Source organism: Coturnix japonica, chromosome 14 (assembly GCF_054131305.1).
Source record: "Coturnix japonica strain WE chromosome 14, WE-NBRP24, whole genome shotgun sequence".
NCBI lineage: Eukaryota > Metazoa > Chordata > Aves > Galliformes > Phasianidae > Coturnix > Coturnix japonica.
The window spans coordinates 15491250-15507859 of NC_140676.1; the positions used below are offsets into that span (position 1 = coordinate 15491250).

At 38.1% G+C, this 16610-nt stretch overlaps 1 protein-coding gene across 27 annotated transcripts in view; it reads right to left on the reverse strand.

Moving 5' to 3' along the window:
- The window catches only part of HERC1 (HECT and RLD domain containing E3 ubiquitin protein ligase family member 1), a 98632-nt gene that overhangs the window by 61816 nt on the left and 20206 nt on the right, over positions 1-16610 (reverse strand). For all 27 annotated transcript variants that reach the window (XM_085515739.1, XM_085515755.1, XM_085515744.1 and 24 more), the window contains exons 2-10: positions 7393-8348; positions 6085-6180; positions 5606-5800; positions 4173-4484; positions 3424-3520; positions 2323-2466; positions 1964-2091; positions 1007-1151; positions 736-907 (exon numbers count right to left, since the gene is read on the reverse strand). In XM_085515739.1, coding sequence (XP_085371865.1) covers positions 736-907; positions 1007-1151; positions 1964-2091; positions 2323-2466; positions 3424-3520; positions 4173-4484; positions 5606-5800; positions 6085-6180; positions 7393-8322 — 2219 coding nt within the window. In that variant the 5' untranslated portion in view covers positions 8323-8348. The remainder of the gene's footprint in view (positions 1-735; positions 908-1006; positions 1152-1963; positions 2092-2322; positions 2467-3423; positions 3521-4172; positions 4485-5605; positions 5801-6084; positions 6181-7392; positions 8349-16610) is intronic.

Genomic DNA, 16610 nt, shown 5'->3' on the forward strand with positions numbered 1-16610 from the left:
CAAAGTAAGGTGATTAGTAAAATATTCCAATATTCCAATTTAAGCAGATTGAAGTGAGCACTTGAGCTTATTGACTTGTTTTTTTGTGGCTTTTTTTTTTTTCTTAAAACAAACTAATATGACAAACCTGATTGTTGCAGGCAATGTACGTTCTTTTTTTTTTTCCTGTAGATATCTTCACAAATTAAACATTTTTCATTCATAAACATTTACCGCATCATGAATATAAAACCATCAAACTGATGCAAGAGCTGATACATTCTCACAAAACTGTTTTAGTACAAACTCTAGATTATAAAGAGGTTTTGATGAAATACAGGGAGAATTAAAGGAGGTAGTAGTCTTCTCACTGTCTGACTTGATGATTTTCTGTAAACTGGTCTTACTTTTGTCTAACAGCAGACAACAAATCTTAATTTAAATGCACTAATATTCATATTACAGCTAAGTAATATATAATAATATATAATTATAACTATATATTATAATATATATATATATAATATATATAATATAGTAATATATAGCTAAGTAATAGCTAAGCTATTACTTCTTATGAACTTCAACAGTTTGAAAATAACAATAGGAAAAAGAAAGAGAAATCAAAGAGATTCTTCAGCCCAAAACATTACAAGCAGAACACTTAAAACGCATTAATGCCTTCAGGAAAGTATTACATGTATCCAAAGGGGTACTATATATTTAAATATATATACACCCAAGTATCACCATTACCTGTCTCTTGGAAGAGCTGTCCAGGCAAGACTATGAGAGGTTCCTGCTGAAATTTGCTGAATTGAAACTCCATCTAAACCACTGACTTTCTTCGGTTTGGTAATGGGACCAGTAGAGTTTCCCTGACCACACTGCCCCATCGAATTGTTACCCCAAGCATAAACTTCATTATCTATAATTGTAAATAGAGAAGAAAACAGAATCTGAGATACACCCGTTTCTGATTTAAAAAAAAAAAGATTACATATCTTCACACTTAGTTTATTTTTACCATGAGAAAGTGCCAAACAGTGACTGTCACCAATTGAAATATCAACTATTCTTGTAGAGGCCAGTTCCTCAATAAGTTTGGGTCTGAGAGCAGTCGCCTCAGAAGAGCCACAGCCAAGGCATGCACCACAGCCCCATGCGTAAACCTAGAGCAAACAAACCACAAAATATTAGTAACAAATTTGTACTATTGGTGATCATCAGCAATGTACTGTACAGTGCACTTTCACAATAACTCAAATTATGTTTTCAAAAAAACACAGAGTACTTTCATCACTTACATACATTTAATATAATCTACATTCACTGTCCCCAAACACTCAGATTTCTGGCTACAAAGCAGATCAGCTGGGAAGGCTGTTGCAGAAACTACAACAATAAACTTCAGCATTCTTGGTCCACGCTTTGAGAACACATTATCTTTGAATCATGGTGAGGTGGGAGTTCAGTTAGGTTACAAGTGCAGAAAGGTTTATTGTATCACATGCATATACATCCAGGATTCCATTTACCACCCAACATTTATCTCCAGACTCTCCTGCAATTTACTGGATTATAAATACAAAAGTCAACACGTGTATCCTAAAACACACATTTTAAGATACTACTACACTATTTAATTAGTTGGTTAGTACATTAAAAATTAAAAGCATTTTGCTGCTTTTTGCTTCCTGAATCTAATTTGGTTTTGAACTGGTCACATTTCTTGATCTAAAATAATTATTTTCTGTGGCTAATGAAGACTCTTGGGATGTGTACTTTTGCTTGAATCTGCAGAACTAAATAACTCTGGCCTCTTAGAACCTTAAATGTACTTTTAGTCAGTCTCGCATCAGTAGCCTTACACCAGCATTCATGAACTAGCTGTACATTTTCTCAACAGCCAAAATGCTTGAAATAAACCCAACCTCTCAAATATCAAGTGCCATTGTTTGAGTGAAAACTTATTTTTGCCTACCTGTCCTGTTGATGTTAAGGCAAGTGAAGACTGGCTTCCAGCACAAACTTTTCGAATAAACATTCCTTGCAAGGCTTCTATAACTTTAGGTTTATATACCCTGTTTGTATCACCATGACCGAGTTTGCCTAAAAAAAAAAAAAGGAAAAATTACACGTGGAAAGAATTTTTACGTGGAAAGAATTTTTAAGATATAAATGGTGACAACTGGAAAAAAGAATTATTTAGATTTCTAAAAATGTCAAGGTGCATTTTTAAAATCAACATATAAAACCATTCTTATAAAACTTGTTTTCTTTCAAATCCAACAGTTACAGACTTTAGGAAATATGTCTTTATTATGGTGTACTTATACCTACCATTATCTCCTCCTCCAAATGACCATACTGTTCTGCCGTCTTTGGACAGAGCTATTGTGTGTGAACTGCCACAGGAAACCTCTCCTACATTGCTAATATCTTTTACTAAAGTTGGAATGTTGCGGCTGTTGCTGTCACCATGACCTGAAGAAAGCAGAAAAATTCATTTTCTTTTTGTGAAAATTCCTATTCTGGTCAGTAATTCCAGCAAAGTTTTGCAAAACCCACATAAACTGTAGTACCCAGAGAAGACAATTTTTGCCCACTTCTTGGAAAGAGATCTGCAATTAGGTTAGCAAACATTTCATTTTTATAAGATAAATGGCAGAGTACTTGTTCATACCGTACCACCACGAAATCACAGAACTGTGATTTAGAACTTACTTTGAAAGAAATAAAAAGAATTACTAGTATAACTGCCTTTAATGTTAGTTCATTGGGTAATTATACTTCCTAACACTGGGCAGCAAGCAGCCTAAATAGTGTAAGGAATCTTACTTGAAAGCAATTTTCTGCACAAAATCATCTGGTTTAACAGAACCAGTTTGAGAAGGGTGGTTTTATACTAGGCATGCAAGCTGTATAGCAAAGATAATGAAATAGATGGGAGCGAACTTAAGGAAAAAAAGAAGAAATATTGACTTTATTGCTTCAGTTAAATTTAACTTAAGTGTATTAAGGTAAAAGGACATAAAGCCATTTTGGTAAACTGAATGTCAGTTTTACCTATTGGTATCACATCATAATCGAAGACTTAATATCTTTTGCCAGTTACTCAACACTGTCCAAAGAACCATTCTACTATCACTAAACCACCTTGATCTAGAATTATGGTTTATTTTACATGTCTACTGTATACACTTAAGAGGCAATAACCATCGTATACAGTCTCATAAATGAAAGGTAACCCTTCCTGGAAAAAGAATAACAGAAGATTTATGAAATTATCTGCATCAATTTTTGCCATACATTCACACATCCACACGTGCATATATAAGTGTGTTTAGAGGTGATGCTAAGAAAAAAGGGGAAAGATATGTACAGTATCATGACTAGATGCAGGAATTCTCCCAAAAGCACTTCATGGTATTTCAGAATTACCTAATCTCCCAAAGTCTCCTTCTCCCCATGTATACAGCTCTCCATCTTCTGTAACAGCAGCACTATGTCTGTATCCAGCTGACACACATACAACAACCTATGTTACATACAAAAAGAAAAATATTTTCATACAAATTGTATAAGAATTTTGAAAGCTTATGCACATCTTCTCTAAGAAGGAATGTGTGAACATCTATCTCTTCACTTCTGTAGAGCAAGTACACATTTAAAGTTATCTTCACTGGCTTTATCATTTAGCACTTTATAAGCAGAAAACAATAGAGGCAAATTATCTGTAAAATAGTCATGACTTATTTATAAAAAAAAATTTAACATAAAAACAACAGCAGCAGAGAGAAGCAAAAGCAGATGTTAAAAACACTGGCCAAAACATGCACAGAAAGGGAAAATAAGGCCTTTTAGGACAGCACAACTGAAACCACTAAAAATCTGCATATGAGATTGTCGTGATGTTACAGCTAACAACATCAGCGTTCTTCTGGAATGTCGCTGCAGTTCAGCTCAGTTCAATGAGTACACAAGATTTAAGAATGTGAGAAACTTTACCAACAATGCCACTGCTGAAATCACAAGCCCAAAGGCAATCAACAAATTTAAGTGCTTGGCTGAAAGAACTTCAAAGAAAAGTTAAATAAAACACAGAATCTTAAGGTCTTACATATCTCAAATGTCACACAACATCTTAACTGAGCAGACCAAAAAGAGATGTGCATCTATGAAAGTCATACCTTTCCTTGCAGCGGGCCCTGAATGAGTTTGGGATATTTCTGAGTTGAACTGTTTCCGTGTCCCAGTTTTCCATAGTCACCATCACCCCAGCTGAAGACTTCCCCTTCTGTTGTAAACGCCAGAGTGTGCCCATCAGAGCCTTTTGAAGATGACACTTTTTTAATAGATCTATGAGGCTCAAAAGTCAGTTTTTTCAAAGTGGACTGGTTATTGGAATCCCCCAGTCCCAGCCTCCCATAGCTGCCTTTACCACAGGCTCTGACAGAGCCATCTGTAGAAATTACAAAAGTGCAATACTGTCCAGCTTCAATCTATAAACAAAAAGGATAAAAGAGTATTTAGGAAAAATAAAAGGTAAATCATCCATCTGTAGGTCGAAAAGTATGTATTTTCAAACAGGATATCATTTTTCTTTCCATAACCCTTTCCTATAGTGCAATGTAAAAAATTAAGGCGAATTTGTGAAGTTCAGCAAGCAATAAAATCAAAATAACTGAAAAAAATTTTACGCAGAATTTTTTCTCTTTACATAAAGGATGTAAACAGTCCTTAAGTCATCTTTTTTAATTGCATCTCTTTTACAGACTATAGAACTCAGGCTGCTTTCAGATCTCTAAAACTCATTAATGATACTTGACAGCTTTGAGGGTATATCTTCTGAAGATGAAAAAGACAGAAGTATCTGCTTGATGTCACTCATTTCCCTTCTGTGTATTAGCGTACTGTTTAGGCAGCATTTTAAAGGCACAAGTTTGCTTTATGATGCCCAATCCTGCACTTAACTGGCATAGAACTGTGCAAGTGAAGCCCATGAAAACAATTTCAGAAAATGTATCTAAATTGTCTGGTGATCCCCCAAAATGCTTTTACTTAAGTCAACACTGCAAAGTCAACACAGCAACAGAAAAGCAAACTATCCTGTGTCACGCATCAACAGAAGTGCTAAGCTGCAACCGCAGAATCTGAGAGCAGAAAAAGCATACTGTATATTGATCTTCAAAAAGCTAATTAAGGCTTCTGTGCCTGCAGCTAGCCCTGTTTGGACTTTTAAACTAGACACACTTGATGTGAAAAACACCAATGGAAAAGACAATTGAGTATTTAAGGTATCCAAGGGGAAAAAAAGAAAAACCTACAGGCAAGCAAATTCCTCTCCACAAATGCATTTCATTGCAAGTTAGATAGATAATTCAGTCACTACTGCTACATGGATATCAATCCATTTGTATCATTAAAAGAAGAAACAATCCTTTTTCCAGACAACAAAGAAGTAGTGAAATACTTCAGCAAAGTCAGTTGTGTAATCAGTTCTGGAAATCACATCCCCATTACAACTTGCACACTTAGCAATAAAGCAACATTATCCAGCTTTGTACAGTAACTATGAAGCTGTTGAGTCTTACATAATTTCAATGCTATAGATATCACCCACCGTCTGTGCATCAGAAAAACTTGGAGCAAGTTTGGGTTGCAGTATTTTCTCTTGAGTTCCTTCTACCAGTTGGTGACTGCTGTTGCTACCCCAAACATAAACTTCACAGGTTTCAGAAACAATGGGAGCATCACCCGTCTGAATGCTGTCAGGGCTGGCACACGTTCTTGAATAGTCTGATGCCATGCGACAAACCTGTTAAAAAGAGAACTATTACTCAGCAGTATTTTCATTTATTTTCCTGTAATACTAATGACTGATCCAAGTCAAATTCCCTCTCACTGTGACATTCCCTAAAACACAAGTTATCACCATATGTTGCTAACATGTTCAAATAACTTTGTCCCTCTGCATTCTTGCTTTTCACCCTTCCCTTGCCCCCCCTCTTCCGTTCCAGAATAACTCAGCAGACTGCACCATACACATGCACACGACAGCCAGATGTAATGTGTCATTTCCCGATTCATTTCATGACATACCTCTTCAAATAAACACAGAGCTGCCTCATAAAGAGAACATAAGCCATCAGATGTTCTAGTTGGCTCCCTCCATTGACTTCGATCAGCAGATGCTCCCTGCAATTTTTAAATGTTACTGTGAGAAAAATATTTCCATAGAGCAACAGTGCAATCATACAAATTACAGTAGTGATTTGTTATTAGAGTACCTGTGTCAGCTGCATGCATTTCAGGGAAACAAAAGCGTGTCAAAGACCAGTTAAAACATTCCTATTTTTAGTTTTTTGGGAAAATATCTGGGTTTACAGTTAATTTATCCTGATAATGTTTTGTTCTAAAACACATTTAATTTGTTTATGCTAAATCATAAATTACTAACCACTATTACTCTTCTTTTTACATAGACTCTGCATTTTGGTCCATAACTTTATATCCAGTGGAAAAAAAAAAAAAAAAACCACAAAAAAACCACAAAAGCAACAGCTGAAGTTGCCCATCAGGACATTTAATCCAATGTAGATCCTGCTACCATCCATCAGGCTGGGAAAATCCTGGTCTGAATAAATAATTTGATGTGGCAGCTCGCTCCCTTCTTTCCATCTCACAAAAGGCACACAGGCTATGCATAGCATAGGCACAGCACGCACTGAGTTTGTGATCTGTCTTTCTTCAGTCAAAAGAATGAAACCTAACACAGCACAAAAACTACTTTATATAAACTGAATATAAATATGAAACTGAATATAAACTGAAACAAAGGATTACTTCTAACTTCCATTACTGTGTGCCTAGATTTTTTTCTATTGTTTTCAAATTGGATTTCAATAGTCTGTGCAAAGCAACTGATTTTCTAACAACTTATGCATTCTGCATCATCAGTACTCTAAATGCTGAATTTCCCAAGAAATCTTAAGATTTTTGGATTTATGTTCATTACTAAGTAATACAAACCTGAGGGGAAGAGTAGGAAATCACCAATTTGGAGAAAAAGTCCTCCCTTGTTACAGTCTGTGCTTACCAGGCAGAAACATTCTACAGCTTCTGATTGCATGTTAAGCAATAATGCCATGGTTTTAAAAAGAACATTCACCGAGGATCAGAAGTAATCATTCAACAGACAAAGCTATTCATGTGCCTTACTCACAAACAATTCAGCCCATTTTCTTAGGGCATTAATTATTATTATGTCTTATTATTTTTTTTTACACATTGAAGAAAATTATTCAGCTAACAACTACCATACATGGCATTCAGTGTTGAGTAACTGTATTTAAAGTTAAGAATGCAGCTACATTTGCTATGTAGAAAACCCGAGGCTAGTATACCTACCAAAGATCGTCGCATCTGCATTAATATACTCATAAAGCAATCAAAGCTGATCATTCCTTCTGGACTTTGTAGCAACTTGGTTTTCTCCATGGCGTTCACGACAGCTGAAGCATTTAATGCCATTTCTATCCACTCAAGAAGGTATCGCAGGGAACCTCGCTGTGCAGCCAAGCCAAGAAGCAATTCAGAAGCTAATCTACGACCTAAAGTGTCTGCCCCAGAGTTCGGAATTGTTACTCCCTTAAGAAATGTTGTTACTTGTGATAAACAGTCCAGCCCCATTGGTGGAATCTTGCTTTCGTTTGCTAAAGATAAAGGTGGTAAAGAGCTCACAACTTCTATTGCAGTATGGATGACATCATTGCAAAGACTGAGGCCAGGTCCCGATGCCGGCATCATCCAACTTTGTCTCAGCAGTGCAAACAACAAGCTTAATCCAGTCCGAACACCCATTTCTATGAGCGCATCTGTGCTCGACCTGGGACGTTCACTGACAGAATGCACATCAGTCGACCCAGAACTGCTTTCCGGAGAATGCTGCTGTTGCTTCACCTTACCCTTATCATGATATTTATTAGAAAGTGCATAGAAGACACGCTGCAATACAAGGAGACGTTTTCGAAGTGCTCCAGCAAATGGAGAGTCTGAGCATACCATCTTAGCCAGTGCCAGCTGGCTGCTAAGAAGGGCATCCAAATAGTGGTCCTGTTCATCACTACTTAGAGATTCCCGCTCAAAATCTGGTAACTGAGGTCCTTTGAGGCACAGAACCTGCTGAGGCAATGGCACTACTTCTTTATTGCTAACTAACTTAGCATATAAGATAGAAACTCCCTCCCTTGTTGCAATAGATTCACTGTCTTCTGTGATCCAGGAGCTGTTCAGATGTTCAAGCCATTTCAGCTTCACGGGTGGGACCATCGCTGCCATGTTGGTTTACTCTTTTGCCATTAGTCCTAAAGATGAAAAAAAAATAAAATGTAAGCAGATGTACAACAGTATCTACTGAATGTACTATTCACAGTAGACCAATTCTTCAGCAAAACAAGCAGCAAAACTTTAATCCCCCTTTTTACCAAAGTTCCACCATTTTACAAATACAAGTGTGCACAAATCTGGAATTCAGATCCATCCCAGCAGCATAAGGGTCGTATAAAAAGACATTTTGCAGATAATTCTGATCTTCATTTTAAACAAGTACGTGGACTCTCTCTCACTCTCTCTCCTTTCTTAAGTAAAGTAGATATCTTAGATTCAAAGACAACATATTAAATGGTTGTAAGTTACATTATGGTGGGCCACTGAGTAACTCCATTCTGTGAATAGGATCTTCAGAGCCAAATATCCATTACTATTCCAAATAAATTTACTCTATTGAATATTACATATTACGTTATATTAAAGTATTTCATCATGTATGACTTCAATTGTATTTAAAACTTTTAGTATAGACTTTAAGAAAGGAATTGCTAACAATAAGGAGGTAGAAAGCAAACTCAGAAGTGTGCACTGCTTTATCAGGGCAGCTCAAGCTGGCTGCCAAACCAACCTGACAGCTTTCATAAGTTTTTCAAATCAAAGACATCAATGAATTTAAGTGATGGTTTTTCTAATGGCTATTTTATGGCTAAGAAAGAAAAACAAATAATGCACTTACGTGGATCCAAACTCAATTAAACATTATAATGAAATTGCTACAAAATTTCTGGAAACCCTGTGGTTACAAAGCAATCCTCTGCATTGTACCACAAAGCTTTTTTTTTTGGCTAGCACCGGTCCTTAGAATAAACCTCTGTTGTCTTTCACATTACCTGAGTCCAAATCAACACATAGACCTGAACAAAAAAATCCTTATTTTCCTTTTTATTCCCTTGAATGACACAGGAGGAACTGAGTTCTACATTAATGGTCAAAACTTCTGTTACAAAACCCATATGTGAAACTCAAATGCTTTAGTATCAACGCACTCACAGGCTCAAGGTTAACAGTTAGTTAGAAGGGAATGCATTTTCTTGTTCAGTGTTTAAAAATTCAAATCCTAAAACAAATGATCAAATGGAAAAAATACACGTTAGCCAATCACAGAACCTCAGACCTTTTTGAACTTTCATCCAAGTTTATCAACCTTCAAACTAAAGTAGTGAGAAGTAATAAGATTGCTAACTTGACATTGAATAGCAAGACATGAAAGCTTATAGAATTAAAAAATAAACATCTCTTCTGTATGTAGAGAACCTATCACTGGGAGACCCAAAATGAAGAAGAATGTAGTGACTCACAAAAGGATTGTGAGTCATCAGAGAGATCAGATACACACCTGAGCAGAATTAATGAGCAATCCTCGAATGGTTGGACAAGGTCAGGGAAAGGGAACCATTCTTATGCAATTTTAAAATGCCAATTAATTGGATGCCAGCTGGAAATTATGGAAATCATTTCTCTCAATGAGATCTTGAATGCAATAAAGGCTGACACAGGAACACACAAAGACTATTCCTTTAGTCCACCTTTGCATAGGACCTAACCTGAACAGAAGACCAGGATTCTGCCTTTTAGCACAGCTAATTAAAAACAAAATAACAAAAACCCTACAAAAACAAAGAAAAACCTGGTCTAGAAATACAGCATAGAAAAGAAAGCAATGGAAACAGCTAAGTAAATCACAAAAGGGGACCGCAGGCAAATGGGTCTGAAACAATCACAAATGAACTAAGTCTGATTTTAACCAAACCCACACCCAAATGTCACAGGTACCCAAGCACAAGGTGCTGCAGGGACCAGTGTCTGTACTATGTGGAAGTGCTGCCCTGTGTGAAACACACAAAGCTTGCATCATGACAGCACTTACTACAGCTAAGCTCTAACATGTTAAAACTCCAACACAAAACAATACAATACTCTGAATTAAGGAGAGGTTTATGCTCTTCAGTAGCCTGAACTCTTCTTGATAGCTAATTTCTAACTAGATTTTAGGTGGATGGGGAAAACCCTCTGCCACCTAGTGAGAGGACCTGCTTACTACGGCTGTAATGCTCGCAGTGCAATGCGTTACACAGAGCAGCTCAGCTATGAAAGGAGTTCCCTGAATCAACTCAGGCATTTGCTTTACATCATGTTTATTCAGCACTTAGTCTTCATTCAGAAATTCCAAAACGCGTTCACATAACTCAGAAGTGAAAATAACTGTTCTTTTTCCTGAGTACTGAATTTACTCTGCAAATGAAGACTGACTCTTGAATCTCAGCTCTCTGTAGTAACCTGCTTTCCCACAGCAACCTTCAAAAGATGCCGGTCCATTGTGAGACCAGTATTTGGTTCATCTTGGAAATAACATGTGACATACAGCCAGATACACTGACAGCAGAGAACTGATTGGATACCATCCTGAAAATGCTCTCTGAGTACCAAAGCTCTCTCTGCCACTGTTGATGAGGAAGTGCAGTATTTACATATCACTAGTAACAAGGGTTAGCACAGCTAATCAATACGCTTTATTTTCTCCAGCTCATGCCTGAGGACTACACATGTAAGGTTTACATTTGCTTCCAAGTGTAGACAAAGGCATCTTATAAGTGCAGGCAAAAAGAAAACTTTTGACTTTGAAAGCCCATGTGAACGGACTCAAATGCTTTACTCCTGATGACTACGAGGTCAGCTAACAGTGTGGGAGGCACCAATTCTGCAGTGCAGGGCAGCATGTAGCACTACCGACTTCCTAAACAAGATTAGGACAGCTTTTTAAACAAGCTGCTGCCTGGCCATAAGGGAAGGCAGAGGTACGAGATAAGAAGTAGAGAAAATAAGTACTTCTCTTTCATCAGTAGCAGTACAAGCAAAAATGGCTTAGTTCTACATCAAAGAGCTTCATTCAGGTATTCCAACGCTGGAACACATAAAATGCTCGTAATTCCCAGGTGCCAAAGCTGTCTGAGTGTTTCTTTTGAATGCAACCAAAAGATATATCTGAAATTGCAACAAACAATCCTCAAAAACATCCCATCTGCATTTCAGTACATTTGTTTTATTTTTATTTTTTTTTTAATCTTGAGACTTCAAATAGAGAAAACACCCCTTTCAGCAAGCTGAAAAAAAAAAAGTTCTCTCAAATCACTGACCAACCACATGTCATGTGTAGCAAATGTTCACATCTTCCAGGTGAACAGCTTTCCCCATCACATCTCGTAAGATCCCCCACCTGGAGCACTGAGCCCAGCTCTGGGCCCCCAGCACAAAGAGGGCAAGGACTTGCTGGATGGAGCACAAAGGGGACACAGGGATGTGAGAGGGCTGGAGAACCTCTCCTGAATTGAGAGGCTGAGAGAGCTGGGGCTGTTCAGCCTGGAGAAGAGAAGGCTCTGGGGGACCTTCTAGTGGCCTGCCAGTACCTGCAGAGGCCTACAGGAGAGCTGGGAAGTTGCAGTGACAGGACAAGGGATAACAGCTTCAAAGCAAAAGAGGGTAGATTCAGATTAGCCATCATAAAGCAAAACCCAGAGGGTGGTGAGGCACTGGCACAGGCTCCCAGGGAAGCTGTGGATGCCCCAGGCCTGGAGGTGTTCAGGTGGATGGACTTTGGGCAGCTTGATGGCAGAAGGACTGGAAGATGTTCTCTAAGGTCCCTTTAAACTTAAGCCGTTCTCTGATTCTATATAAGCAAGGTATTAACTAAAACCAAATATAAGAATTACCACACACTATTACCACTCAAATTTTACACTTAGGATGAAGCTTTGACCACTTGCAATAATTAGTAAGCATAAAAGGAAGATAAAAGTGCTAATAATAAACATATTTAAGATCTTCCCTTCTGAGCTGAAATATAAAGGAAAGGCACCACATTTCTTGGGAGAAAAGAAAATGACGTGTCAGCCACCCGGGAGCTGAATTTGAAATATTCAGTGTCACTGAAGGGCCTCCTTTCCTTAACCAGGAATGAATTCAGCCTGCAATCAGCCATCTCTAACACGTTCATTTTTGAGATCTAAGCATCCCTGAATTAACCAATAGTTCACATAGGTGAAGATGTGAAAGGCTTATTGCAGGCAATCATTAAGTACAACAAAAGACCCACCAAATTTGCTTTCTATTAAGAATACATTTCCTATCACTACGAACACAGACCACATTTCCTAAGGAAATAAGGACCATCCTTCCATCTTCAATAAGAAATGAAAAAAAGGCACCAGATGTGCACATGAGCATAAGCTAAACGGAACTAGACCATGAAGTGATAAGCTATAAATACTGTTTGTTTCTTCTCCTCGCCACTGCAGCAGTTTAAACACTCAAAGTGGAACCCAACTTTGCAGTTAATCCCAGCTTATTTTAGATATACAACCCCATGCCACCAGCTGCATTGGTTGGTGTAAGGACTGTCGAATCTCTACAGATCCCTTTTCCAGGTTTTTACTACAGCAGGTCTTATGTCTTTTCATTTTGAGGTAAGTGGGACAGCTTTGATCAACCACAAATACAAAGAACTACTTACTAAAGGCAAAAATAATCTAAAACGCTTTAATAATAGACAATCTCAACTTCAACACAGACAAAGGACTTTGGAATTTGCAAAAAAACAACCCCAACCCAGTAAATATCCCTTCATTTCTATAGAGGAATGGGGTGAGGGGAAAACAATAATTCAGTATGGGGCTGAAGGGCAAAGCTGAAAGACTCCCTGGGCCCATGGACCATGAGCACACACACAGCTTCTCCAAAGGAATTTCAGTAGCCTCAGTTTTCCATTTCAACTCGGAAATTATAGGGGATACTCGAATTTGTCATCCAAGAACTGCCTCTACACAGCTGAGCAAATTCAGCCAAGCTAATACAAGTCAACAGACATCCAGCTTACCAATGGATAGAAACCACCTTAATGCATGGAGCAATTAATTGTAGGGGGTTTGCTTTTCTTCTTCAATTATGCTCTCCAACACAGTGCTTCAAGCTCACTGCCAAATGCAAGTAGTTACTGGTATTCTACCAGGAATTTTCATCACAAGAGAAGCCTACAGATATCTGAAGGAAGGTATAAACTGCCACCCAGGGCACTAAAAGGAAAAACTGAAACTATACACAACCAACTCAGAAGTGGAACTACACCCTCAAGAACAGTGATTCTCTGATGGCTGTGTATCCTTCACGCTCAGTTATCACTGCACAGCTCAGTGCTTTCTTCTCCCTGTGTACAAGTACCAAACAGGCCCTGCAAGGCAGGGATAAAAAGCAACGCCATCCTTACATAAAGTGTAGTCAAATGCAGATGGTAAACCTCAGGAACACGCCTGGACATTGTCTTTAGATATCACTTGTCACAGCCCAGAGAGTTTTGAACCTGCAAAAATGGTTCTTCAGCCAACACAGTCCCAAGTTTCAATAGTTTCTACAGCTCCAAGTCCATCCCTCCATTACCTTTCTTTTAACTAGCACTAAGACGTCCCAGTAAGCACACCTGACTGCACTTTTGCAAGCCTATATTCAAACACAAATCAGAGCCTGATTTATTTTGATCATTGTTTCCTTCAAAATTCCACTCAGATTTTAAGAGCTTTTGCAAATGTTTCCTGGCCAATCAAAAATATCAGAAACATCAAGGCTTGTACAAGGTCAACCTCATTTCCACTACTATCTCACAGTAAGACTGAAGGCAGGTTTAACTATCTGGTCACCACCACATACTCCTACAATTATGAATGCACGCAAAACAGAAAAGCTTCTTGTTTGAAGATGTGCAAAACACCAGATTCTTCTGCTCAGAAATATCACAGCAATCCAGCTAGAGAAATAAAAGACTCCTGTCTTCTAGGAAGCAATGATTCACCAGTAACTTAGTGCAGTGCTGCTGGAGAGAAAATAAAGCTGCATACTATCACTTATAAAAGGACCTGAGCACCCTTTGAACAGGAGAAAGAAATTCAACATTCTATCCAAATTCTATTTCAGCTAATTAGGTTTCTTTCTGCACTGTCAACTGAGCAAAATGTATTATTATTCATTTTCTGCATAAATAATGCATTATGTATAAAGCAATCAAAACCAGTTTCAACAGCCTACTCCCCAACAGCTACAGGATAAGCTCAACTGGGAATTATTTTGGCGTTTATGAAGGAGTAAGCCATAATATCCTGTAGCAAATAGAGTGGAAACATGAAAAGATGTATTAGAAAGGTAATGAAAAAATGTTTAACTACAAACCACAGGCTGCAACATTCTGGAAAGACTGAGTGCCACTTGACCAACCACAGCCTGAGAACTAGGATGTGTAATATGCAGCATCTTCATTCAGTACAAAGAAATACACTTTTCTTAACCCACTGACAGCAGCAGGCACACGAAAATTATTAATATGGCCTGAATTCAGTGCAGTCTAATATTGCCTACTATCTGTTGTTAACTCAGGCTGATTACAGTAGGAATAAAGCACAGACAAAACAAATCACTCTGGCAGAAATGCTCAGACTCCTACAACTACAGAAGCTGAGAGCCCTGACTGTCTGCAAAACCTCCTGAAAGACCTCCTGTACCCGGAAGGTTTGAAACCTCCTAAAGGTCACAAATTTTTCAGTTTCAGAAGCACTTGGTTCCCTTTCTGCAATTAGCAATTCCAGCAACCTCTGTAAGGTGCTGACAACATTGAACTTAATTTTACAGGAGCCTCATTACAAAAGCTTGTAAGACAAGAAGCTGGAAGTCTATGCAGTTGAATCAAAGGCAGCAAGTTTCAAAACTAAAGGATGTGCAAAGAAGTGCCTGTGACACCCACATGCCTGAATTCTATTTACTGCCTGGCTGTATCAACACAGCGCCTTTCCCCAGCGGACAGGGAAAGTCATTTCTAAACTGAGCACAAAGAAAAGCGGAGCTTTAACAGATAAGCAGATCTGTATCTATCTGAAGGATGGCTCTCTCCAGCACGTGTTCACTGCCACAATCTTTACATCCGCAGTTCACAACCATTCCATTTACTATTGTCAATGTGAGCACTTCTGGAGGAAACTGCCACAGGTCCTTTGAGCACTGTGTCACCTGGATGGTTTCTGAAATGGATTAGAAAATTTAGTACTTAAACAGACAGCAGCCAGGGTGTACCACCATTTTCTGTACTGGTAAGAGAAGTGCAACCCATGTTTGAAACAGTGAGAAATAATTCCTGGGCATGGCCTGGAAAAATCAAGCTTTTGTGTGTTCTGCACAAAGCTCAGGAAGGATTTCACAATCAGAATAATCAGGTAATTCTACCAGCTCATCAGGAGAGTAACTCAGCTCATTCTCCAACAGCTATTCAATGGTAAGAGATTTAGGTGTTGTTCAAAAACACTTTTTTTCCAATGTTATTTTAGTTCAGCTCTTGAGAAGGCTGGAACATATGAATTCTTCTAAATACGACTGAAAAAAAATACACAATATGCTTCTCTTTCCTGCCTCCCTGTGATGACAATGCAACTCCACTACAGAAGTGGAATCTCTTCAGACCTGGAACAGATTAGTTTGTAGCATAAGCACTTAGAATCCCTATAAACCATTTCATTAACGCGAAGAAACATAACATTCTTACCACAAAACCTAAGTCGTTATCTAAGTTCAATATTAGTTATTAGTTCAATATTCCATCAAGACTATGAGACATCAAACAATGTGGTTATTTCTCCCCTGTAATATCAGCAGAAGCAATGCACACCTCTAAGCTCTGCCACCAACTTCCCTCCTCCTGCTTCCTCTATTGCTATATGTCTCTTTATATGGACAGAATGATGTACCTGCAGCCGAGAATATGTTGTATCAAACAGTGTAACTGTGTTCTTTGCGCCTGTTGTAGGCCCCATGAAATACAAAGGAGGCATTACTTTCAGAGTGACTTACATACGTTATTGTTTGCATGTTATTGTTTTAATCCCATCTGACTTAGCAGCAGATAGCAGGGCTCCAAACAGCATTTACGTACTTTTTCTTAAAAGGTTTATTTAGAAACATATAAACAAAATTCATTAAAATCCTGCCTTCAGAAATGAACTAAAAGTACAACATCAAGCAGGAATCATTCCCAGGCATGTGTGCACTTGTAATCAAAAAGCAGCATGAATTTAACTAAATCAACTCAACTCCTACAACTCCTAACGAGTGCTGACCTTCCCTTGAAGCTCCGAGATTTTCCAGTTCTGAAACAACCCAGACAAAAAAAACATCAATAATATAAACTGCTTTTTGAAACTCTAAACCAATAG